This window comes from Lactuca sativa, chromosome 7 (genome assembly GCF_002870075.4).
Source record: "Lactuca sativa cultivar Salinas chromosome 7, Lsat_Salinas_v11, whole genome shotgun sequence".
Classification (NCBI taxonomy): Eukaryota; Viridiplantae; Streptophyta; class Magnoliopsida; order Asterales; family Asteraceae; genus Lactuca; species Lactuca sativa.
The window spans coordinates 71,026,086-71,053,717 of record NC_056629.2 but is presented as its reverse complement, the minus strand read 5'-3'; the positions used below and the strand labels follow the sequence as shown (position 1 = coordinate 71,053,717).

Below are 27,632 nucleotides of genomic sequence, written 5' to 3'. Positions count from 1 at the left end.
GTGCAGACGAAATTGATAACCTCTCATTCTCTGTTCTTAAATCTCATAGTCTTATCCGATTTATGATTCAGAAGTACCACCAAATACTTCAATCTAAAAGTGTTTTACACAATTATCAAAATTTCAAGTGCTATTATACCCTAAATTTCTAACAATGCCAATACTCACCCCCAAAGTCAATGAAACTATATTTGTTTGAACTTGGGTAGGTAGAATACACCATGCCATTTTACTTGAGTTTTCCAATTATAAGGTTTGTAACTTTGTATCCGATCCTAATTCAGTTATATCGAACATTCCCAAGCCAAATGCGTATAAATCCGATCTGCATTTTTGTAAAACTGGTTTTGCCACTTTGGGTTTAAATCCGGATCGTAGGGTTATGTGTACCTCTAACGGTCTTACGTCACCCGACGCACACCAATTCGTAAAACTCAAAGTTCATCCCTTTCCCGACATTCCCCCCCAAATCTCCATGTTTCTTCGTTTTCAAATCGGGGGAGAAAGACAAGGACAAAAACGTTATTGTTCTTCTTCCCACACACTACAATTTACAGACTTCCATTTGATCGTCTTTTGTATATAGATACACGCATTTGTATACATATTTATACGTATATATAATTTGTTACAATGTCGGAAGAGGAGAAGTTGCTGAAAGATGCCAAGAAATTGCCATGGGAGGCTCGATTGTTACACAAGAACTGGAAGGTGCGTAACGATGCCAACATTGACCTTGCCGCCCTCTGCGACTCTATCACTGATCCTAAAGATAATCGCATCCGTGAATTGGGTTAGTCAGTTTCGCTTCTCATTATGTTTTTTTTCCCTTGATCATCGTAGATCCAAAGTTCGCTCTTTTTTAACCTCGATCATGTAATGCATATCAAATATTGCCTTTTTTGTTGATTCTTTATGGGGTTTGATCAGGACGTTACTTTAAGAAAACCATTGCTGATTCGAATGCTCCTGTACAAGATAAGGCGCTTGATGCCCTAATTGCTTACTTAAAAGCCGCGGATGCTGATGCTGGAAGGTTTAACCCATTTTGTTTCCTCTTTGATTTTGATAAGTTGTATTACCTACGTTAACAACACTCCATGCACGAGAAGCTGGATGTTTCTATACGACCAGTCTTCTGAAGTGTAAAATTTTCATAAATGTTTTTAAGATTTCATTCAATATGTTTAACTTCTTCCATTTCAAAGACACAAGAGTAGTTATAATTTGGTTTTGTAGGTATGCCAAGGAAGTTTGTGATGCAATTGCGGCAAAATGTCTTACTGGGAGGCCAAAAACAGTGGAGAAGGCACAAATGGTGTTTATGCTTTGGGTGGAATTGGAGGCTGTGGATGCATTCCTTGTAAGTTTGATGACAAATAGTTATTTTGAATTTGATGTTTATCTTATGAGGTAGGAATGTGGAATCTTGTTTTTTTCGGTTTATATGAGTTTGGCCCCTCTATTAAATCATCTCCAACACATAACACCATTTTTTGCACCAAAATTGACAAAAATAGTGTAATCTTAGGTAAATGTTGCTATTTTTGTTATTGGAATGTTTGTTGATAGGATGTTATGGAGAAAGCGATAAAAAACAAAGTTGCTAAAGCTGTTGTTCCTGCCATAGATGTGATGTTTCAAGCTTTAAGGTTTGCAACTGAGTTACGTTGTTAGTTTCTATTTGTTTATCAATTACAAAATTAAAATCTTGCTTGCCATTCCAAATGCAAGTGAATTTGGTTCAAAAGTTGTGCCACCAAAGAGAATATTGAAGATGCTTCCGGAACTCTTTGATCATCAAGATCAAAATGTCCGTGCTTCATCTAAAGGGTTAACACTTGAGCTTTGTCGTTGGATTGGTAGAGACAATGTTAAATCCATACTGTTTGAGAAAATGCGGGATACAATGGTATGTTGATGAATGATTTACACATGTTTAATTCGTTTAAAAAACTCATATTTGTTTTTTCAAACTTTTTAAAGAAAAAAGAGTTGGAGGCTGAGCTTGTTAATGCTACGGGGGCTGCAAAGCCTACACGGAAAATAAGGTTTGTGACTCGTTTCTTAAGTTGCCTACACAAATTTATTGTGTTATTTAGTAATTAATATATTTTTTTTATATTGACAATAATAACTATGAATATATTCTCTACTTGTTGCCAGATCTGAGCAAGACAAGGAATTAGAACAGGAAGTTGTAGGCTCTGGCCCAGCTGGTGAAGAATCTGCTGCCGAGAGTATGTGATGAATCTAATGAAACAAACAGCTATATTTATTGAATTGTTGGTTTGTTTTTAAAAAAATTATTTCTTTTTAACGAGTTGAAATTGTGTACCAGTTCCTGAGGAAATTGATGAGTATGAACTTGTTGACCCTGTTGATATCTTAACACCATTGGAGAAGTCAAAGTTTTGGAAAGATGTGGTAAGTGCTCCTTCTCCCTGCTTTATAAGAATTAGCATCCATGTCCATATTTTATTATTATTTTTAGATTAATTCTTTATTACTTTCTCTTTTCCAGAAATCTAGCAAATGGTTGGAGCGGAAAAATGCTGTTGAGGGATTGAATAAGCTTGCGTCGGCAAAGAGGATTGCTCCTGGAGATTTTATAGAAGTATGCCGTGCACTTAAGAAGGTATTATGAACAACAATCTTTTGATCCAATTGAATAAATTATTTAGGCTGCTTAATTTGTGAATCTTTATTACCAAGGACAAATCATTACAACCTGATATTTTAAGATTGGAGTTCTACAATGACTATTCCTTTCATATTGGAACAAAGAACCATCAATCCACTAAAATTAACACAAGAGAATGCCCTCTTTCTAGCTTCAAGTGCCATGCACCTCACGTACTCATTTTGAGTTTAGTTTGACATAACCGAAAGAGCTCCTGCCAGAAGTTGCTTAAAAAAATAACATCAATGGAGCGGGGAAAACCATGCAGACGGACTAATTCTTTGCAGAAAAGGGTAGCAACACTTTTGGCTGTAAAAGGATGAGATAAAGGAAGGAAGTGTGCATACTTGCTCAGCCAATCAATTACTACTAAAATTGTGTCAAACTTGTGCGAAGGAGGCAGTCCCACCATGAAATCAAATGAGATATCCTCCCATATACGCTCAGCAGCCCTGCTGGGGATAAGGTTTCGTATTTGTTTTGTTGGCAATAAGACATCGCTGAACAAAAGTTCGAACATCTTTACTTAATTGAGGCCTATATATAGTATTGAGAAGAAACCCGTTTTAGTGTTTTTAGAAACCCACCATGACCTCCTGTAGGTGTTGCATGGCAAAAGTGTACTTCGCGGTCTCCCATAATCAGGTATATATGACCAAACGCCCTTTATATAGGAGTTGTTGACCCGCGAGTGAATAACCAGGAACTGAAGAGGAATCTTTCACGAGCGCTGCTAAAATATTAATTACTGGTGTACGGGTCGTGGGTTAATCCCTTTTGAATGTCAGCTATATCCAAGCAATAAGGTATCACCAAATGGTCAGATTGAGTCAAAATGGCTCCCACTCCATCCGATGAAGCATCACATTCAACAGTAAACGGTGAAGAGAAATCAGGGAGCTGAAGTACTGGAGCCGAAACCAAGGCTTGCTTGAGTGCATTAATTAAAGGCAGTAAAAGCTTCATCGGTCCATATAAATCCGTCTTTCTTGGTGAGATTCGTAAAAGGGCGAGCGATAAGGCCATAATTACGAACAAAACGACAGAATGAAAACACTTGTGTTTGTTTGCCACGTAGGAATGAAATGGAGCATTCCTCATGGAATTGTTGGAATTTATGGGGTGGGTGAAATAGGGATTTATTGACAATCAAATCATTTGGATAGTTGAGGATCATGTAATCAGTTCTCTTCAAATTCTAGTTGCTCCATGTGTGTCTGTGAATCTGCAAATAATTTCGTAAGATAACCTTACAAAAAAAACACATAAACTGTTAGGCACAAGAAATTAAGCAAGCACAAGTTCTGTATGCGAGTTGCTCGAAATCTTAGGTATGTCAAAATGTGGAGTAGAATGTGTATTTATACTCACATTACTCGCTTCTACTCCAAAGGTTTCCACCCCTAGATCCCCAACTTTCTTCGTGCTCGGATCAAAATCGCCTTATACAAGTGTGCACTCTGCTCCACCTAACTTGTACTGGATCATAGAATGGACCCTCTAGCACTTGTGTTAATTCTTGAAACACCAAAATGATATGGCGACACCACAATCACCAATGGGAATTTGATTCCTTCTCTTGGGAAGATTTTCATTCCATTGGTAATGGGTGTTTTTTATTCCTTGATGGAATAAAATGATATATTATAATTACAAATCATTTTTATTTAAATAATTTAAAATAACAATAACAATTTATTTAAACTTACAATTTACCTGTCTATTAAATCATTTTCATTAGTTTTTAACTGATCTCGCATTAACAAGTTATTCTAAATTACATGATAGTCCTTATGGTTTCATGTTCTTTCGTTTTTCGTCCGGATCACAATGGATCGTCACGAGGATGAGTTTCATGGTGTGTAATCCTTCATCTACATCATTTTCAATTAGGAATCCCAAAATCAATTCGGCATTCCAATTCCTATAATCTATGATTGGTTAAACCAGCATTAGGAAGGGAACCTCGACGATTTAGTAAACAAACCAAAACTTCTGATCATTAGGTTGATGTTGGCAGGCCAAAAAAGCAAACACTTGTGCTCTTCATTCACAAAAAGACGAGTTTTTAAAACGATTGAAGATGAAAACGAAGCAACAACTCTATCATTAGAAAATATGATCTTGAAACCAAAAGAACAGTCCCAAACAAGTTCTTCCCCGATAGTTTTCAAGATGAAACACCACTGGCTATGACTTGCACACAAGGAATCCCGAATCCCAAGATTTACTAATCGCCAAAATTGACCTCGACTCCTTTTCGGAAAATGAAAAAAAATCCAAAAACTCAAATTCCGTAGATATAAACTTTCCATCTAGAACTGTCGTAGCCACCGCCACACCGCTTGTGAAAAAAATATTACAGCTAGTAACGGGGAAAAATTAGGGTCAAACTCAAACATTGTAGCTGAAGCTGAGAGTTCTATAAACGGTGCACAGAGTGAGATCCAATTGTGTGTATCCCCAGTTGAGTTAATGCAAGGGCAATACGAGAATTATAGCAATGAAGTCGAGTTGATGATGTACACTGCAAATACTGCTAAAAGCGATAACTATCCGATTCCAAGAGAAGGAAGGTTTTAGGTTGGTCGGAACCGCAACTATGTGAATTATAGCCGGTGGGGTCCGGTACAAAGGAGAAAAGGCACACACCACGAAACTCATCCTCGAGACAAGCCATGGTGATCTGGACGAAACACGAAAAAAACTGAAACCATAGGGACCATTCATCTAATTTAGAATAACTGGTTAAGTGATGATCTGTTAAAAACTAACGAACTTGACTTATAGAAGGTAAGTTATAAGTTTAATGACATATTGCATAAAAAAAAACTTTAGTGACTAAATCGAGCCATAGACATAAGTTTATTGTACTATAATGACATTTTCCCTTTTAAGATTTCATGGTAATTAATGTTAATTATCTTTTGTTTAGGTAAGCAATTTTTTTAAATGAGAAATAAACTTTTTTTTTTTTTTTTTTTTTTTTTTTTTTTTTTTTTTTTACTATTTTAACACATGTTATGTATTTAAAATGAAATGAAATCTATTTATATGCGTACTTTTACCGATATAATCGTATGTAATGCTGTTCCATTAAGTTGTTCATCCTATTTTTTATGATTCTATTCCATCATACCAAACAACCCTTTTTTCAAGAGATTTTTTTGGGTATCAAAGCTAATCGAACAAACGGATCATTAGAATCAAGTCCGGTAAAAATTAAATGTATGTGATGGAAAGAAATAGGGGTACTTATCATGGAAGAAGAACTTAAAAATGCAAAAATAGTTAATAAAAGGACGTGTGTTGGATTGACACTGCATATATACTAAATCTTCTAGTTTAGACTTTAGATGGAGAATATATAAATAAGCAGCAAAAACAATTCATGAAGCTTCTTCTTTGAAAAGAGATGACATTTCTGGTATATTACTTTACAAATAAGGAAATTTCTATTCTCTATGCAGCTTGTTATGGATGTAAATCTTGCTGTATCAGTAGAAGCAGTCCAGGCAATTGGGAATCTTGCATCGGGCTTAAGAACACATTTTTCTGCAAGTTCACGCTTCCTGTTGCCTATTTTACTCGTAAGTCTACATTGTATCATGTTTTTTGTAATGGTGCCTATCCCTTTTTATTACATTCAAGTAGTTTCCTTTTGCTATCACTTACTTTGACTTCAATTTTAGTTAACAAGTTGTGACTTATAGGAAAAACTAAAAGAGAAAAAGCCTACCATGGCCGAGGCACTCTCTCATACTCTCAAAGCAATGCACAAGGCTAAATGTTTGACTCTTGCTGATATTGTTGAAGGTAGGCTTTATTTATTTATTTTTAATTTGATTTTTCTTTTTCTTTTTTTTCATTTTGAAATTCTATTAGTGTCCTAATAAATGGCTTTACAACAGACGTTAAAACAGCTGTCAAAAATAAAGTTCCACATGTGCGTTCACTAACATTGAATTGGGTAGCAAATTGTGTTGAAACGAGCAACAAGGCTACTATTCTGAAAGTGCACAAGGACTATGTTCCAATTTGCATGGAGGTTAGTCAAATAGGTGGACTTTTGATATAGGTTTTCCACCATTTTATTTGTCTTTAGTTTTTACAGTTAATGCCATCACATAGTAACCAAGTTTCAGGTTTTATCTACCTAGATACTGTAAACTGTTAAGAGATTTTAGCACTCAAGTTTCATTTTTGATCTATTCGTGTCAAAAAGGTAAAAGGCAACTTGTTTACCAGTTTGACCGTATTTGACTAATACCCAACTTTCAGTTTTGTTCCACCTAGCAAGCTCAACTCTTTTATGAACTTTAACCAGTAAATCAATAAAACTAGAAATTGTTACGTGTTACCTTTTTGTATAATTTTACATAATTCTATAAATCAATAAAAGGAACTTCGGTTTATTTACGTTCAATTAATAAATCTTTATAGAGTTTCTTTCTTTGTGAGTTTTGAAGTGTTTATTTACACCACCTAAAAAAATTTAAAACTTGAAATAAGAATACAGCAATACGCTAATGAAACTTTGTTGATATGATATATTATCTTGACAATTACGTAAAATAACAAAAGATAATTAATTGACTAATACAAACAAAAATTAAAACACGTTATTATTGTATATAAAAAATGTTGTAACATAAGTTATGCTGTTATTACATAGTGGGGTGACATCCTTTTATGTTTTTCAACCACTTTATTTGCTTTTAGTCATTAAGACAGAACTTATTTGGGTTTATAGTGTCTGAACGATGGAACACCTGAAGTGAGGGATGCTGCATTTTCAGTTTTGGCATCAATAGGAAAGGTACTTAATTATACCATCATCATCATACTGACAAGCTAGTAATATTGTGGGGGTAAAACTGTAAATAATATCACTTGCTTGTTTCCTCTTTTTAGATTGTTGGCATGAGGCCTTTGGAGAAGTCATTGGAAAAACTTGATGATATCAGACGAAAGAAGCTCTCAGAAATGATTGGTATTTCTGGATCTGGTGCTTCAACTGTGGGACCCTCAGGTGGAACTGTATCTTCTGCCCAGGTGTGTTTTATTTTTTCATCACTTCAATCTTTATTTATTGTTAATATTGTTTAATAATATGTTCAAGTAACACTTATTTAAGAGTAATGTGATATATATACTTGCAGGCTTCTGATGGAACTGTTGTTAAAAAGTCAGCTGCAAGCATGCTTAGTGGGAAAAATCCTGCTCCTGCTGCTGTGAGTTTCACCTATAATCCATCATACTTATTATTTATTTTTATTTTTTTATTCTTTGAAAATCTTTACTTCCCAATTTATAATTTTCTCTACCACTTTCAAGCCTACCGGTAAGAAGGTGGCTTCGGGAAAAACAGGTGCTAGCAAGAAAGCAGATGGACCAAGTCAAAGTCAAACCAAAACATCTGGTCAACCTGAAGATGTTGAGGTGAGTTAGTTACTTACACAAACACGAACACACACACACAAGATCTTTGACTTAGTCAAATACCATGTTGGGCTTGTTAATTGCAGCCAGGTGAAATGAGTCTTGAAGAGATTGAAACTAGATTAGAATCTCTGATTCAAGCACAAACTATTGCTGATTTGAAAAGCAATGCATGGCAAAAACGATCTGAAGGTTTCTTGTTTTACTCATTTTCATAAATTAAATATGAAAAAATGTAACATTCTGATTTATGATGTTCTTTTTTGCAGCACTTAATTCATTCAAACAAGAAGTTGAAGCACTCCAGCAACTTGACAAGTCAGTTGAGATTTTAATCCGTCTACTCTGTGTTGTTCCTGGTTGGAGTGATAAACACATAAAGGTACTTGAAGTTTTGATGAAAAAACATGATTAATATATTATGGAGTTTATGATATGTTGTTTTGGATTGGAAATTGCAGGTCCAGCAACTGGTGATTGAAGTTGTCAACCATATAGCTTCTACTGCATCAAAGTTCTCAAAAAAGTGTGTTGTACTTTGCATAGGAGGTAAAAAGATCACTTATGTGAACTTTTACTGATAACAGTTATTTGCAAATATATACAAATCATGCTATAGCTTTGCCACATGTCTACAGGGCTTTATGAAAGATTGGCCGATATTAAGACACGCACTCAAGCTATGAAATGTCTAACAACTTTCTCTGAGGCGGTGGGCCCAGGTTTTATTTTTGAAAGGGTAAGTGTATCGAATTGTGCTAATTTATGCGTATGAGATTTTTTTTTTTGGACTTAATGAGCTTAAGGGTTTAAGCACGTAATCTAGACAGCTATATGTGGCTGTTTCTTTTTGACTTAATGTGCGGCTTAATTTATTAAGACACTAACGTTTACCTATTTGCCGTTATTCTTGTTTCCAGCTCACAACTGTTATTAATTTTACCAACTTGATGAGAAAATGTTAAACATCATAATTGTTACTAACTTACTAATTTATATAATACAATTTGATTAATGTTTAATAAGAATAATACAATTGACATAATTGAAAAACATAAACTATTGATCCAATGATAGATCAATTTATGTTTCGTTTAAAATAGAACGAATTAAAACAGCTCTTAATTATTATGTTCGGCTTAAAAAATTCTATAATATTATGATTTTCTTTATCATGTTCAATTGAAGTTACTAATCATATTATGATTTGTATCATAATTTATAGAAACTAAACTTTGATTTGTAACAATTTTTAGATACACAGTCATTTGTTTTTTACCATCAGTTATACATAGAAGGGTAAAATAGTCTTACTAGATTCAGACAGTTCATTCAGTCCAAAAAAGGAACAATCTTTATGTGTACAACACTATAAATACAGACATCATTACCTATTCTACCACTTCACCCATATATGATTTAATAAAAAAAGAACGAGCCCTTTAGTTTAACTAACAATGAAGTTATATTCCATATTCTTTGTAGATGTTCAAGATAATGAAAGAGCAGAAGAACCCTAAGATTAGTGAGGGACTGTTGTTGTGGATGGTTTCTGCAGTTGAAGACTTTGGTGTCGCACATCTTAAATTGAAGGATGTAATTGATTTTTGCAAAAATATTGGCTTACAATCAAGTGCATCTGCTACTAGAAATGCTACCATTAAACTTATTGGTGCATTACACAAATTTGTTGGTCCTGGTATGTGTTCTTACTTATTTTTCTGTCATATTTTTTTATTACACAATTACAGTCACTGATGCATACTTGTCTGCAGATATTAAAGCATTCTTTTCAGATGTCAAGCCTTCCCTCCTTACTGCAGTTGAGGCAGAGTGTCAAAAAAATCCATTTGAGGTTTGTCCGTGTTTTTTTTATTGTTTTTGGCTATTTGGGTTCTTAGGCTATGTTTGGCACGCCACAACTAGTTTATAAGCTAGCTTATTTTTCGATTTTCTTTAGGTTGTCATGCTTGGCAAACAAAAATGTAACTTATATCCTAGCTTTTTAAAAAGCTACACAAAATGGCGTTTCAACGAGCTTATTGAGCTTTTTCAAAATTCTCCCAAATATATCATTTATTAATTATAAAAAAACTCTATCTTATGTATGCTCTTTTATGTCATTTTACATATTTTAGCTAGCTTATCAGCTAGTTTTAGCAAATGTTTTTTTATCAACAGCCAACTTTTCGTCTATCAGCTAGTCTACCAAACATAGCTTTAATGACTTAAATAGGTAACAAACTATCTGAGATTTTCTCATTCGACCATCTAAGTTCTAATTGTGTTCAGTTATAGATCACTAAGCATAAAAAGAAAATCAATATTTGCAACCTAACTATTGTCTTTTAGTGTATCCCACGTTGGCGTCCTATAGTTGTCTATATACTTTGGGAGTCTCCACTCTCTTTTATGCCAACATAACATTTTTTTAAATGACATAATTACAACAAAATATTTGAGAAGTGTACATTTAGTCATCAGATTTTTAATTGGTTCTAATAAAGCCCTAAACATCAAGTTTTGTTACAATGTTGGCAATCCGACCTCATGTAACCAGTATGCATGCCAGCTTGGCTTGTACGTGGCAAATTAGTTTTTAACTACTCCCTCCATCCCAAAATTATTGTCCATAGACAAAAAACACATAGATTAAGAAAAACAATCATTAGTTTTGTCTTTTTGAGTAAAATGACCCTCTTGCCCTTTTCTAAAACCAATGAGAAATGTGCGTTTGTAATTATTCAAGTTTACTTTATTAAATGTTAGGGATAATATGGTAAAAGTGTATATCTACTTTTGGTAGTGGACAATAATTTTGGGACAAACTAAAATAGTAAGGTGGACAATATAATTTTGGGACGGAGGGAGTATATTTTCTATTTCATCTTAGTTTGTTTGGAAAGTTATCCAAGAAAATAAATCAAACCCCAGTAAATAAACATATTGTGTCCATTCAACAAAAAATAAACACCTCGTTTTTTTTTTTTTTTTTTTTTTTTTTTTTTTTTTTTTATCTTTGGGTTTGATTTTTCTTATATAATTTCTTCCAAACAAACAAAGATGAAATTGTTGAATACACTCCATTCAGGTAAAAATCATTTCCAGAAATAAGTCCAACTTAAATTGTGTTAAGTTACTATAAAATAAACGATAGATAAAATATAAAATAGAAATAGAAACTAGTTTGCCACGTAGGAGCCACACTGGATGCCACATTGGCATGGATACCGGTTACAAACTTCTATATAAGGTCCGGTTGCCAACATTGTAACAAAGTTTGATGTTTAAGTGTCTATTAGACCCAATTAGAACTTTAATGAATTCATGAACAAATTTCAAATAGTATGTTGCCATTCTATGTCATTAAAAGTTATGCCACGTAGGCATAAAACCTGTTATACCTGCTACAACATGTTATGTCAACATTGAATGTTTATTTAATGTCTAGTGATCTATTTTTAATACAATTTGAACTTATGTAACTCAATAAAAAAAATCTCAGATAGTTTGTGGTTATCTTTAACATTCAAGTACTTTTTCTTGCAGGGTGCAGGCACAAAACCAAAGAAGACTGTCAAGGCCTCAGATGCTGCATCATCATCAGTGTCTGGTGGTGGTTTGGATGGTTTGCCACGTGAGGACATTAGTTCAAAGATACCACCAGCCTTTCTTAAAGAATTCGAGAGTTCTAATTGGAAAGTGAGAATTTTAATTTTATTGTTTTACTAATTAGTGAAGCATGAAAAATCCATACTTGAATCATTCTAAGATTATTGGTTATTAATTGAGTGAAGGTTCGTTTGCAATCTATTGAAGCAGTAAATAAAATCGTGGAAGAAGCCAACAAACGTATTCAGCCTAATGGAACTGGTAATATAGTAATGATTTGCATTGGTGGACCATGTTCCATGTTTTTTCACTATCTTGTGTCATCTTTTTTTTTTTTTTTCTTTTTTTTTAATAGTGGAATTGTTTGGGGCTCTTCGAGGTCGGCTATATGACAGCAACAAAAATATAACCATGGCTACTTTGACCTGTATAAGTGGTCTTGCATCTGCTATGGGACCCGCAGTTGATAAGTCAAGCAAGGTCCATTAAATATGCCTTCCAATATTCCATCTATATATACTCCATAGTTTCAAATTGCAACTCTAAAAGCAACCGATTTTTGATATTTTTTTAGGGAATTTTATCAGATGTTTTGAAATGTCTCGGTGACAACAAAAAGCAAATGAGAGAATGTACATTGGCAACTTTGGATTCTTGGGTTGCTGTTACTCACCTCGATAAAATGGTTAGTGTCCTGCATGTTTTATTTTTTCCTTATTTTATGTTATTACCTTTTGACTCTTGGTTTCTTTTTAGATACCATATATTGCTACTTGTTTGACTGATGCTAAACTTGGTGTCGAAGGACGGAAGGATCTTTTTGATTGGTTATGTAGAAAACTTACAGGATTAGCAGAGTTTCTTGATGCCATTAGTTTGCTGAGACCAGTTGCTATTGCTATGACGGTATTTAATTATTTTTTTAAGAAAGGGTTAGTATCATAAATGGGTTACAAGCTATTTTTTTTTCTTACTAATAATCTGGTATGAATTGTGTATGTATTGTATATTCTCAATGATAATTACACGAGTATATATATGCCTCTAAGTTACACATTCAGCCCTCTAACTATATACTTATAATTAATATCACCTAGTCTAATATTCCCCCTCAAGCTAAGGGCGGTCTCCGACTCTTAGCTTGGACTTCATAAACAAGAATCTCTCAACGGCTAGAGGCTTTGTAAAAACATCTGCTATCTGACCAACCTTCTCCCTGGCAAAGTGAAAATCAAGTTCTACATGTTTTGTTCGGGCATGAGGACCGCAAGACAACCATGTCAGTTCAGCAACTGTATCAGCCAGGGCTTTGTACTCAGACTCAATGGAGGACCGCGAGACAACCTTTTGTTTCCGTGCGGACCACGAAACTAAATTATAGCCAAGATAGATAGCGAATCCTCCAGTGGATCGATGGTCATCCGTGCAACCAGCCCAATCAACATCGGAGAAGGCACTAAATGAATTAAAAGCAGCATCGGTGTAGGCGTGTAGGACGGCATCAGACTGATGTGAGAACCGAAGGCCATGATCAGCAGTGCCATTTAGGTAACGCAAAATGTGTTTCACTGCTTTCCAGTGATTTTTAGTACGAGCATGAGCATGCATAAACTGGCACACTTTATTAACTACATAAGTAATGTCGGGTCTTGAGAGGGTGACACCTATAAGGCGCCCACTAGCTGACGATATTGTATTGGATCATGAAAGGAAGGGCTATCATCTAGGGCTAGGTTTGCCATGGTGGTAATTGGAGATGGAACCGATTTGGGTAGAGAAATTGGCACGTTCTACTAGATCCAGAATATACTTGCATTGTGAGAAAAGTAGACCGCAGTCATGTCGCTGAACTTCAATACCTAAGAAATAGGTTAGTGGACCCATGTCTTGAACCGCAAAGGACTTGTCGAGACTGTGGACAAAGTGATCAATGGCACCAGAATTGTTCCCTGTTATGATGGTGTCATCAACATAAACTAAAATGTATAAAAGAATATCGTTAGTGCAATAAATAAACAATGGGAGATCAGTTTTCGATCCGCAAAAGCCTAAGGTGAGTAGGGCGGATGAAAGTCGTTGAAACCAAGACCGTGACGGCTGCTTCAGTCCGTATAGGGACTTGTGAAGAAGACAAACATGATCTGGTTTCTGTGGATCGATAAAACTAGGTGGTTTCTCTAAGTAAACCATCTCTTTTAAAGTCACCGTGAAGAAAAGCGTTTTGAATATCTAACTGTCGAAGAGACCACTTTTGTGTGACAACAAGAGATAAAACAACACGGATTGTGGTACATTTAACTACCGGGCTAAATGTCTCGGTGTAGTCTATATCGGATTGTTGATTGAAACCTTTTGTTACGAGACGAGCTTTGTAGCATGTAATAGCCACTGTCTGATCACGTTTCAGTTTGTACACTCATTTACAGTCGACTACATTGGACCCAAACATAGGAGGAACCAAGGTCCATGTACCATTTCTTAATAGAGCCCTTGATGCCAATGAGGATGCTTGTTAGCAACGGAAAAGGAGGTAGGTTCAGGAACGGAGGAAGTAGTAGTTGTGTGAAATGATTCATGTGAGAATGGTTTGGTTTGTTTGGGTTGTTGTCGTAAATGAGCAGGGCGAGGTCGATGGGTGGTGGATGTTGGTGGGTCGAACGCCGGCGGTTGTAGAGTTGGCGGGGTGGTAGCGGAAGTGGCTCGTTGGAATGACTCAAGGGCGGAAGAGTGAGGTTGGTCAGTAGTGTTCGAAGAGGAATGTTGACGATGATACATATGAATGGGGGTTTGGGTTCGGATGGAATATCCGAGGACGGAGATGTGGTATGTTGTGGCAGATCATTTGAGTTATTTGGTGGGTCAGACGCCGACAGTTGTGGGGCCGGCGGGATGGTAGCGGAAGTGGCTCATTGGAATGACTCAAAGGAGGAAGAGTGGGGTTGGTCAGTAGTGTTTAAAGAGGAATGTTGACGATTACGTATGAATGGGGGGTTTGGGTTCAGGTTTGGGTGGAATATCTGAGGGGGGAGATGTGGTATGTTGTGGCAGATCATTAGAGTTATTTGGAGTTAGAGAGGAAGGTGGGATTTGGGAAGGTTCAGGGTAAGAGGATACATATAGGTTGATGGAAGCGGGTGTTGGAGGAGGAGGAGGAGGAGGAGTAGAGTGGAACGGAAAAACATGTTCATTGAAGCGAACATGTTGAGCTACGTAGATGCGATCAAAGAAAGGATCAAGACACCGACAACCGTGGTGGGAGGTGCTATTACCTAAAAAGACACAAGGAGTATATTAGAAGTCCATTTTGTGAGAATTGTAAGGACGAAGATGGGGATAAAATTGACATCCAAAAACACGAAGGAAGGAGAAGTCAGGTTTGCGTTTGAAGAGAAGTTCAAAAGGGGAGATACCGGTTGTGGTTCGGGAAGGCATTCGATTTATGAGGTAGATAACAGTTTCAAAGGCGAGGTTCCAAAAACGTTTAGGGACATTGGATTGGGCTAGTAAGGTGAGACCAATTTCGAGGACGTGACGATGGCGTCTCTAAACTATCCCGTTTTGTTCACTTGTGTGAGGACAGGAGAGACCATAGTTACCTAATTCGCTCAGAAGGCCACGAATTGCGTACCAAATCGTTTCGTACCCAATCGGGTACGAAAGTGTTCCGAACGTGACCTGGATCGCAAACCGGTACGGTGTCGAGATAGTTCCCAATTGAAATCTGGAACAAGTTTGATTCAGTAATCCAATAGTTCCAAAACACGATTTTGGGTTCAATTTCTGAAATTAGTACGTCAATTTCTGATATTGGTATCCCGATTTTTTGGAATGGCGCGAAACTGCCGACTGTTTCCACATCGACTCTTAATTCTTCTAATTCACTGAACCATCTTACACACTAATGTTCAATTTCTTATTCTAGGTACTATAATTGCGTATATATTACTCAATTTGAAATCATCTTCTAGAATGATTGTTTGTGCATTCTATACCACTGTTCCAATTCCCAATTTCTACAAAGTCTATACGTACCAGACTAGCACTAACATGTATGTATACCTACAAATACATATTGAATTCCATCATCCAAATCTGTTCTACACTTCTACTCTTCTCCTTCTTCATTCTTCTTATTCTTCTTTTGTTTTTGTTCTATTTTTATTTCACCGAATTTACTCAAAGTTCATGTTTTGGTTTTGGAATTTGGTACACTGTACCATACTAAATTGTATACCGTACCGGATCGTTCCGAAATGAACCTACCCCCCTCCGTACCGGATACAGTTAATATGGCGAATTGCGTTCCCGATCCTCGTTCCCGTACCGAAGCGAACCACGAATTAGGTAACTATGGGAGAGACTGTGAATGATGCAAAGACAGGAGAAAAAAGAGGAGAGATTGTGAAACTCGCCTCCCTAGTTAGTTTGAACATGTCTTAGCTTAGTGTTGAATTAACGTTCAACAGTTATCAAAAATTGTTTAAAGGGGGCATAAACATTATATTTTCGTTTTAATAAAAAAAAAGCCATGTGAAAACGAGTACAATGATCAACACAAAGTAAGAAATAATTGTGACCATCAGAAGAGGTAACAGGAGCAGGACCCCACACATCATAAAAAAATAAGTCCAAAACATGAGAACTTTTATTATTTGATGGGAAGTAAATGAAAGTTTGAAGATTTTCCAATAAAACAGGAATTACATGGACAACTTGAACTATTATTCGAAACGAATAAATTAAACTTAGATAGCATAAATCGAAGAAGTTGAGGATGAGGATGCCCTAATCTTTGATGCCAAATGCTGGAGGAAGCTCGGACAAAAGAAAAAACAACTTTAAACAGCGACTGAAAGGTAGGAAGACGAAGGGTATAGAGACCACTGTTACTTGGTCCCGTAAGGAGGTAGTTTGTGTGTCCTCGTCCTTCACATCAAAAAAGGAAGACTGAAACTAAAAAAAAAACATTATTATTGAGACAAAATTGTTGAACACAAAGGTGTTTTTTGATATCAGGAACATCAAAAATTTTGTTTAGAGAAAAGGTTTTGTGAGGAGAATAAACACGTTTTGATCCAATGTGCAGAATGGGTAAGCCCTTACCGTTGCTGACATGAAGGTTGTCTTCTCCATAGTATGGCTCAGTAGTATCGAATCCGTTAAGATAACGTGACTGTTGGAACCTGTGTCTACATGTGTCTGGGAACCATGATGTGGAAGCTTAGACTGATAATCTGCATAAATGGCAGATGGTTGCTTCATCCGAATAGTGGAAGGGTCTCGGTTGGGTCATTGAGATGGGAACATGTGCAATGGCGCACCTATTGCAAGTTTCATACACCATGTTTTGATTTGAGGCCCTACGATTTCCATCACCTTGAGATCGATATCGATTACTGTTGTAGTTGCCTCCACGTCCTCCACGACCCCGATTGTTGTAGTTACCTCGACTAAGATTTGAATTGTTGTTACTTGTTCGGTTGGGGTTGGAATAGAGAGCCTGTGGTGTGTTTGGTTAAATGTTGAGCCTAATTGAGCCATCAACTGTTGAAGAGACTACACAATGTCCGGAGAAATCGAAGACAAACGGTTCGATGTGGTAGCTGTAAAGGCCTGAACAAGTGGTGGACATGGAGTATTCTTTCGGAGTAAGTAATCATGATCAGCTAGCAGTCCATCAAATCTGAAAAGGCGATAGGTTTCTCCATGCCAAGTAAGGTGGACTTAAGGCTAGAGTATTCTTCTCGCAACCCTGAAATCACGAGCATCACCAGATCTTGTTCATCTATTGGTTTACCGATGTTTTCTAATGCAACAGATTACTCCTGCGCGCTCTGGTAAGGTAGGCGGTAGAGGTCTCATCACCTTTCATATCGATTTTAAGAAGTTGTATCTTGTGAGTATATTCTCTGGAGGATGTATGTGGGGCATATGCTCGTTCCAAAGAAAGCCAGAGATCACGAGAAGTTGTACCTTGTACATGTTAAAAGGCAGCCTTAGAAATCGTGGACATGAGTAATATTTTGACATGGGCATCATTTGATAGCTAGATCAAGTAACTAAGGTTAGGAATGGCTGCAACATTTTTTTCTGCTGATGGTATTGTGGTAGTGGACTGAGGAATTGTGCCATCGATATAGCCGAATAAGCTACTGGTGAGGAAAAAAGGTTGAATCATGGCTTTCCAGTGGCCATAGTTTGTAGGAGATAGAGTAAATCCAAATTTGTGAGAGTTGTGTGTTGTTTTATCTTTAGAAGAAAAAAGTGTGAGAGTCATTGTAGAGGTAGCAGAAGGTGACGCTGATCAGGAGGCTGAAGAGGGCGTGAACAGTACCTTCGTGAACAGTATCTTTGTGAACAGTTATTCTGATGGCAGAGGGCGGCGGCAGATTTTAGGATTTTGTGAGGTATTCGGCTGGCTCTGATACTGATATGCGTAGTGTATGTATTGTATATTCTGAATGATAATTACATAAGTATATATAAGCCTCTAAGCTACACATTTAGCCCTCTAACTATATACTTATAATTAACATCGCCTAGTCTAATACTTACAAACTATTGTTGTTGTTTTGAGTGTAAGTTGCATTTTTGGTCCCTATGTAATACTCATGTTTAATATATCGTCCCAAAAAAATTTCTCTTGTGAGCTTATTGAAGTTTTTGTAATGATTTTGGCCACTGCTCAAAGTAAAATGCCTATATTTTTGGGACCAAAATTGCAAAAACTAGCTATAATCGAGGACCAAAAGTAGTTAATTTAAATGGATCAAGGACCAAAAAACGTTACAAGAACCTCAAATAATGACGAAAATTGCAAAAATCAGTTGTACCCAAGGACCAAAAATATAATTTAATCTTGTTTTTGAAAAGTAGTATGAGAAGGTAAGCAACTGAATTTTTTTTAGAAATACCATTAAAATAAGGGTATTTTGTGAGCATAGTTGCTTACCTTCTGAAAGTACCTTTTCAAGCCATGGTATTTTTGAACATATAAAATAGTTAGTGACCCATTTATGACATTTAAATCATTTAGAAATATTATATTCATTTGTTAATATGAAATTTTCACTCAAGACATCATTGAGTAATCTATGTTTGTCATCAGGACAAGTCCGTGGATGTTCGTAAAGCAGCAGAAACATTTTTTGGAGAACTAGTGAGAGTTTGTGGAGCGGAAATGGTATGTAGTCTTCATGTTTTGATCTTTTTGTTAATTATTTTATTTTTCAATAACCAATTTTTTATCCACTTTAGGTCATGAAAAATGTACAAGATATCCAAGGACCTGCTTTGACAATTGTTCTTGAACGGTTGAAGTCATATGGTCCAATTCTAGGTATGACTTTGTATATGGTTTAAATGCAATGAATATCACCATACTTCCATTGATTTGTTAATTATGGCATCCTACTTCCATTTTCCTTATTAAAGCTAAGGGTCTTTGTTTGAATGGATCAATTCGATCCCAAGTTGGATCGGTTTTCACAATTTGGCTCATTTTTTTACCAAATATAGTATATAGTTCAAAAGTCGAGACATTCCAAAAAGTATATAACTAGTTGAACATTAACAAGCTTGATTTGTCATAAAGTATTCAATCAATACAACAATTTCCATCATAACTCTAAAATTAAACAAATTGTAAAAGTATCCATCATATATTTATTATTGACTCTAATATAATTAAAAAACCAACTCCAACATATTAATAAATGGTTAAAGATATATATTAAATATAAAAAGTTCAAACAAATGAATAAGAAATTGTCATTCAGTTTTTCTCGAATATCCATTTCTCATTTTAGTAACCACAACAATCCAAAATAATAATTTGGTTTTGATTCAAACCAATCCAAAAATCCGAATATGCATACGATACAGTCCAATCCAAATCGCCGAATTGGACAATTTGGTTTTATCAAAATTGTGAACAACCCTAGCTACAACATTCTACGTTGAGAACCTTACCCAATTGTGTCAATGACATCCAAATACAAAACAATTTTTTACTGATATAAATAAGGTAAAGTTTTCAAATTATAATGTCATAATAAGTAGTTTTGAAAGTATAATGTTATAATTGGCCAGATCTTACAAAATACACTGCTTTAATAAGAAAAAAGTGTTATGACTCGGGATCTAGACCTCGTGACAGGACCAGTGCTAGTGCTTGAAAAAGCCGTGAACTCCCCTGTAACCTAGCCTCCTGTTTGTTTGCAGGAGACTAAACTAAGCTATTAACCTAATATTACTCTATTGATTGTTTTCAAATTCCAGCCTATCTTATTTCATGAATGACTACCCTTTAAATAGGGATAAACAAAAGACTCATCAGGAAACAAAGACTTTAAAATCGACTCAAATAATAAAAGATCTTAATTACCAAAATTAAAAACTGAAACAAGATAACTTCCTAGAATATAAAATACTTATTATCTATTAACTTGCAGGATTATCAAGTATGATGCATAACATTACTCCCTTCCTTTGCATTGAGCTTGTCCGCAAGCTCAAAATCTGGGTACGCGTGGGTCAAAACAACACGATCATCCCAAGTAACATCTTCTTCATCCTCCAACATGATACCAAACAGTTTCGCACACTTATGGCCGATCGAGAACATCTCATCACAGTTAAAGCATAATCCTTTTGCTTGCCTTTCCGCCATCTCTGTAGCCGTAAGCCATTTCAAAGTTGGGTTCCGCACATCAGATTTCACTGTTCTGGCTTCACCACCTGCTGACTCTCGGTTTTTGCTTCCTGCCGAGGGTTGATTCCCAGTTAATAGAGGTGCTCCAAAACTCCTTGGTCGTCCCTCCTCCATGAGTTTGAACTCAATCTGTCTGGCTAGGTTCATAGCATAGTATAGTGTGGTGGGTCTAGCAAACTTTACTTCATAACGGATAGCATTAGTCAAACCTGCACAAAAATGCCAAACACTTTGCTCCGGAGTCACACCTTTCGTTCGCCCCAGCAGCAACTCAAAGCCTTCACAATAGTCCTCGGTCATACCTATTTGCCTTAATCGAGTTAACTCGCCTAACGGGTTCATGCTCATCGGGGGTCCAAATCTGATTTTGCACTCTTCTGAGAACTCGAACCAATTCAAGCGAGTCTTTATTCTTCGCAGGTTATGATACCACCCACTAGCTCGACCTTGTAGTGAAAAGGTGGCCTGTCTAACCCAAGCTTCAGCAGGGGTCTGTTGTTCTTCAAAGAAGTCTTCACATCTTTGAAGCCACTCGACTGGATTACCCTTCCCATCATATGTAGGAAACTCCATCTTGGTGAATCTTGGTACTCTTCCCCCAAGGTATCCCGTATCTTCTGTCTCCTCCGAGTCTTTTGGTGCCCCCTGATCCTTTCTGTTTGACCCTTCTGGTTGTATGGATTCCCAATGGTGCTTGAAAGGTTGGGGTTCACCTGTCCGCCATTATTCAAAAGCCTTGCTTGATCCTCTTCCTGCTCCTTCCTGGATCAAACCCTTATCTCTTCTAGCCAAGCCTCCTTGGTACGAAAACTTACTGTTTGGATTGGCACCAAAGGTGGCGCCACGTCCTTTTCCACACACCTGTTCCGATGGGTCATCAAATCTATCAGACTCGAACATCTTGTCCACGCTCTCATCTTCTTCTTCTTGTCTGTTGGATTTGTTTTGGGTTAGGATTTAAAATCTCTCTTCCATCGCTGCTTGCTTGGTCTGCAAGGCTGTCATAGCCACTTTTAAATCATTGGTACGTGTCTTCAAATCATTGTTGCTTTGTGTTTGTTGGATCATGAACGCTTCCGATTTCTTCATCAGCTCTTCGTGTTGTGTCGACATCACGAGCGGCTCTGATACCAAATTTGTTATGACCCGGGAGCTAGACCTCGTGACAGGACCAGTGCTAGTGCTTGAAAAATCCATGAACTCCCCTGTAACCTAGCCTCCTGTTTGCAGGAGACTAAACTAAGCTATTAACCTAATATTACTCTATTGATTGTTTTCAAATTCCAGCCTATTTTATTTCATGAATCACTACCCTTTAAATAGGGATAAACAAAAGACTCAAATCAGGAAACAAAGACTCTAAAATCGACTCAAATAATAAAAGATCCTAATTACCAAAATTAAAAATGGAAACAAAATAACCTCCTAGAATATAAAATACTTATTATCTATTAACTTGCAGACTTATCAAGTATGATGCATAACAAAAAGTTGAAATTATAATACTGTAATAAAGAAAATGAAAGTAGGAATACACAAATAAATTAAATCATGTTGCATTTAGTCGCCTTTTAGTTGTTACTTTCCTTTTTTGAGGTTGATGAGCTTATGTATTTATCTTCATTCAGAAATACATGATGCTACAAAAACAGGCTCAAGTTGGCAAGCAGTGAAAAAAAAGGTTGGAAAGTCTAATGGCCATGGATCAAAACATGGAAGCAAAGTTGTATCTTCGGTATGATACATCTTTTTTAACTTGCTCATTTTAATTTATAAAATAGATATCAGATTTATTGTTTCTACTCTGTATTGAAGAAAGTGGATTCAACAAAGGACTCAAAGCCAGAACCTCAAGCTTTGCTAAATGTCAAGGACTCTAATAAGGTACTATCCTCTAAGTTCCATAAATGTTATATGTTAATTGGAAAATAAATAAGAATCATACAATTTTATTTACTTGCAGGATAAACGGGAGAGAAGTGTGGCTCTTAGGTTTAAATTTGAAGAGTTGCGATTAGAGCATATTCAAGATCTTGAGGTTGCTATATATAATGACATTGTTTTGGTTGTATTTGAAATCTTAGAAAATTAATTAAATGCCTTACAGAATGATCTGATGAAGTACTTGAGGGAGGATTTGCACACACAGCTTTTGAGCACGGACTTCAAAAAACAAGTTGATGGGATTGAGATGCTTCAGAAGGTACGTTTTCTATTTAAATAATATTTGAGAAGTTTAATTTTTTGTTTAATTTCACTCACATTTGTATATATTTATATTCTATACACAGGAACTTCCTTCAATAACCAAGGAGATAATTGAAGTTTTAGATATACTATTAAAGTGGTTTGTTTTGCGAATCTGTGAATCCAACACGTCTTGTCTACTTAAGGTGAACTCCCTATCATTCCCTCGTTTTATGTAGAAAACTTTTAAGAATGACATTGGATCCTTTAATTAGTTAATAATAAAAATGCTAAGCCCTCCAACAAATTCAAAAGTTTACTCACACACCCCTTTGATTATTTTGATGAATAAACCTTTCCATAACAAGAGTTCGTATAAAAACTTATATATTTTTTTGAAACATGGTTATAATTAAGGTACTGGAATTCCTCCCAGAGCTATTTGACACATTGAGGAATGAGAACTACACCATGAATGAATCTGAAGCCTCCATTCTTCTTCCTTGTTTGATTGAAAAGGTTATTCTGAACCTATACATGCTTAAAACTTATATTATGGTGGATATTTGATGATATTAATATCAGCTCTATTCTTAATTTGTTATGCAGAGTGGTCATGAAAATGAGAAAGTGCTAGAAAAAATGCGGGAACTAATGAAGCAGATGATATATTGTTATTCTGCTTCTAAAACATTCCCATATATCATGGAAGGTTTGCGTTCTAGAAATAACAGAACAAGAACTGTGTGTGGTGACCTTGTTGGATTTTTGCTCGATAATCATTACGTTGAGGTAATGGAATCACAAAGTAATGGAATGGATCCTTACATTCCATTATCATGTTTGGTTGACTTGAAGGAATGAAATAGATCATTCAAAGATAATGTTTTTTTTATGTACAATTTACAAAACTAAATGAAATAAAATTGATAAATAAAGAAAAGTAATATATACTCTTTGTATTTCAAACTAAAAAATATATATCACAATAAAAATTTGTTTACAAGAAAAAGGTAAATACCATGAAATCCTAGAATAAATTTATAATGTAAAAATAACAAAAAAAAATAGTATATATTAAAGTTATAGTTTTTAATGAAAATATTACTTTTCTTGAAGATTATAAAAATACAACTAATATATAGCTATGCTATATCGTTCTATTTCATCAAGGAATGAAAATAAAAACAACCCTCCCATGGAATGTAAGCCGGAATCACATTACATTCCGATGTAGCAACCAAAGATGATTTTTCCATTCAGCCGTAATGCTTCATTCCATTCCTTATTCAATTACACCATACCAATACCACCTTAATGAACCTTTGATCATCATCTTGCAGATAACCGAACAACTAAAATCCCTCAATACGGCTCTAGATATCGTTACATATTGCTCTCCTGATGAGGTGTGAATTCAACTTCTTTACATTTTCTATAACTTTTGTAAATTTTTTATACTTTAAATTGTTGATTTGCAGGCTGTGGAAGGTATGAAAATTTTATGCCAAGAATTGGAAACCGCAACCAATGACCCCGAAGGCAATTTAATGGATGATTTAGCCAAAGATGCTGACAGAATTGTTTGTTGTTTAGCATATAAGGTAAATTTGATCTCATTTCTTGTTGAAAATGTGTGTTTTTAACATATGTTTTTTTTTTGCCAGGTGGCAATCACTTTTGACTTCAGCTTGATGGGTGAATCTTCTAGGCCTTGTAAATATGTTCTTAACACACTCATGCAGGTGAAATGGTGTCATTTTCTTTACATTTCTTCTCTGATCCTTTTACATTAAGTTTAAAGTAAATTACAGTTTTGGCCCTTGAGTATAGCTGATTTTTGCAATTTTGGTTGTAAAAAGATTTCTTTTGCAGTTTCAGTCCTCATTTGAGGTTCTTGTAATGTTGGTGGTCCTTGTTCTAAGTAAAATAAGTGTTCTTGGTCCCTGAGCATAACTGATCATGGACTAAAAACGTCAATAAAAACTCAGATAAGGATCAAAATTGCAAAAATCAGCTATAACCCAGTGACCAAAAATATAATTTACTTTAAGTTTACAGGATTGTGTTTTTGTTTTTTTATATATATTTCGCAGATATTTCAAAATAAAAGACTTGCTCATGTGGTCAGCGAGAGAACACTTGAGAATCTGATTACGAAGCTTTTGCTTTGGCTTTTAGATGAAAGGGTTCCAAGGATGGATAATGGTAGTCAACTTCTGAAAGCATTAAATGTTTTAGTGCTCAAGATATTGGTGAATTTTCATATGTGCCCCTACTGAACTCATGTACATATTTGCAAGTGTAAACTACATTTTTGATCCTTGAGTATAGTTGTTTTTTTAGTTTTCTTCCCAAAAGGATTTCTCTCTCAATTTTGGTTGTTATTTGAGGTTTTTGTAAACATATTTGATCCCGTTTCAAGTAAAATGACTATTTTTTGGACGAAAATTGTAAAAATTCATGGACCAAAGATAGTCATTTTACTTGGATCAGATGGTGACCAAAAAACATTACAAGGACCTCAAAAAAGGACCAAACTGCAAGAGAACTTTTTGGGACCAAAATTTTAAATATCGGCTATACATAGGGACCAAAAATGTAATTTACTCTACTTTCAACTGTGTATTGACTTTTTTGTAAATGCAGGATACTGCAGAGCGGACTTTGTCATTCGTGATACTCATTAGTCTCCTAAAACCACAAGGGGATCCCTCAAATGAGTCTTTTGCTACAAGAAGTATCAACTTCTCTGAGTTGGTAGTCAAATGCTTGATCAAACTTACAAAGGTTAGTGTTCTTTTCCTTTAGAGTTAATTTCATTTTTGGTCTCTGAGTATGGCTACTTTTTTTAGTTTTGGTCCCTAAAAGTTAATACTTGCAATTGTGGTCCTTATTTGGGGTTCTTGTAACATTTTTGCTCCATGTTCAAAGTGAAATGACTACTTTTGGTCCCTGATTTTTGCAGATTTGGTCCAAAAAATATATTCATTTTACTTGAAATAGGGAACTAAAACGTTAGAAAAATCTCAAATAAGGAACAAAATTTGCATGGGAAAACTTTTTGGGACTAAATTTGATAAAATCAGTTGTATTCAGGGACCAAATATATAATTTACTCTTTTCGTTACTAGAAACATTGTAAATTATACACTTACCATCTTTTCTTCGCATTGATGAAGGCTCTTGAAAATACCATAGATGATGTCAACATTGACCGCATACTCCAAAGCATTCATGTATACTTGGAAGAACTCGGGGTGGAAGAAATCAGAAGGAGGTTTGTATTATCCTAAGGAAATATACAGAAAATAGCAACGTACTTTACTTTTTGTCTTTATCTATATAGACAATCTACTTTATTTCTTATAAGTATTATATATATTTATTATTGTACATTTTGTTACCCATGATAGAAATTTACTTAAATTAATAAAATATATTCCTTATTTTTGCTATTCTAACTATTTATTTATAGAGCGGGAACCGAGGAGAGGCCTTTCCGCATGGTGAAAACTCTTTTATATGAGCTTGTAAAGCTTCGTGGGCCCGCAATAAAAGATAATCTTTCTATGGTCCCAATAGATATGGAACCCCAACCTATAATACTTGCCTACATTGATCTTAATCTTCAGGTACTGTTTTTTAAAACAAGTAGCATCATTTTAAATCATCGTATTAATTCTACTATTTATTATTAAAAATTGTTAGATCAGAATGTTGATGCCAGCTGGTCAAACTCCTTCGATGCCCAATAATCCAATGCCTACGGCTACCACACATTCTGCAGAATGCCAAATTGAAGGTCAGTCGCTTCCTTCTTTTGTCTTGTTTTTTGGGTTGAAGGCATTAAATCGCAACATACGTAGATTTTTTTTATTACAACATTCTACTTTGAAAAGAATACCCAATTATTATATCTAAATGTAAAAAGATTTTATTTGAAAGTAGGATCCACTAATAAGAATGTATTTGACAATAGATTGTTGTGATATAAGTGGTCCCTAAGTATAGCTGATTTTTTTTATTAGTTTTTGTCCCAAAAAATTCTCTTGCAGTTTTTGTCCTTATTAGAGGTTTGTGTAATGTTTTTTTGGTCCATGTTCGGCTGTTCCATGTACAAGAAGTATATTATGGGACCATAATAGAAAAAGTTAGCTATAATCAAGGATCAAATATAGTCATTTTATGTGGAATATGGACCAAAAAAACATTACAAGAACCTGAAATAAGGCCCAAAGTTGCAATAGAAATCTTTTTAGGACCAAATTTGCAAAAATCATTGACCAAGAGTCATTTTACTAGGAATAGTTATAAAAAATGTTCAAGAACGTCAACTAAGGACCAAAATTGCAAGAGAACTTTTTGGGATTAAAATTGCAAAATTTTGTAAACTAGAGGACCAAAAAAAGTAATTTAGTAAATAAGAAATGAAAGTAAGATGCTATAATAAACAATTAAAAAACATTTTTTAAGTTTTAGTTTAGTGTTCATCCCCATGACAAGTTGAGGTTTAAATATTTTTCAGGTTGATATATTTTCTTAACTTGAAAATGAAATTAAGTGAAGCTTTGTGGACATACATTTATAATCTCCAGGTAAATATCAGCTTCCCATATAACAATATGTAGGTTTCCTTTTTATCTTTTTTTTATCATTTTTTTTTTTAATTATGCAGGACAAAATAGAAACCTTTTACTACTTATTGGACAGAGATCAAGATTCATTTGATAAAACAAAGAAAAAGGTTCCTTTTTTATGTTCATTATGAGGGGTGCTCTGGACTTCATGTGGGCGAACTTAGTGACGGTTGAAAACATAGCTAAAAATCGAACTGGCGAAAGTATACATATAATTGTATATACTACATTAAATTCTTAATATATTTACAACAAATGGACAGAAATATCTATTTTCAAACGATGGTATGTTATATTTTATCGATTGTTTTTGTAGTCTTGGGTTTTCTTTGAAGGATTAGATATCTCTAGTTTG

General features: G+C 35.2%; 1 protein-coding gene across 1 annotated transcript; it reads left to right on the top strand.

Moving 5' to 3' along the window:
• The first annotated feature begins 289 nt into the window (after nt 1-289).
• On the top strand, nt 290-27,236 carry LOC111881674 (protein MOR1). The gene is made up of 45 exons (XM_042896751.2): nt 290-793; nt 931-1,036; nt 1,240-1,363; nt 1,573-1,652; nt 1,735-1,912; nt 1,987-2,051; nt 2,167-2,240; nt 2,342-2,427; nt 2,525-2,638; nt 6,154-6,273; nt 6,397-6,499; nt 6,595-6,731; nt 7,437-7,502; nt 7,598-7,738; nt 7,846-7,917; nt 8,021-8,125; nt 8,212-8,317; nt 8,395-8,507; nt 8,587-8,674; nt 8,764-8,864; nt 9,611-9,824; nt 9,901-9,980; nt 11,675-11,827; nt 11,923-11,998; nt 12,093-12,217; nt 12,312-12,422; nt 12,494-12,643; nt 18,846-18,920; nt 18,995-19,076; nt 22,079-22,185; nt 22,266-22,334; nt 22,414-22,488; nt 22,558-22,653; nt 22,742-22,843; nt 23,055-23,156; nt 23,247-23,429; nt 23,981-24,046; nt 24,119-24,241; nt 24,305-24,382; nt 24,734-24,892; nt 25,287-25,427; nt 25,820-25,917; nt 26,116-26,272; nt 26,349-26,442; nt 27,166-27,236. Exons 1-45 carry the CDS (start codon nt 634-636, stop codon nt 27,168-27,170), a joined length of 4,860 nt encoding a protein of 1,619 aa, XP_042752685.1. The 5' UTR covers nt 290-633; the 3' UTR covers nt 27,171-27,236.
• Nucleotides 27,237-27,632: the final 396 nt, after the last annotated feature.

What these genes read in the sequence shown, in the direction of transcription:
- LOC111881674 (XM_042896751.2), top strand. Translation starts at nt 634, where the DNA reads ATGTCGGAAGAGGAGAAGTTGCTGAAAGATGCCAAGAAATTGCCATGG. An exon ending in TGTTGTACTTTGCATAGGAG is followed by an intron (nt 8,675 to 8,763) that starts GTAAAAAGATCA and finishes ACATGTCTACAG; the next exon opens with GGCTTTATGAAAGATTGGCC. An exon ending in TCGATAATCATTACGTTGAG is followed by an intron (nt 23,430 to 23,980) that starts GTAATGGAATCA and finishes ATCATCTTGCAG; the next exon opens with ATAACCGAACAACTAAAATC.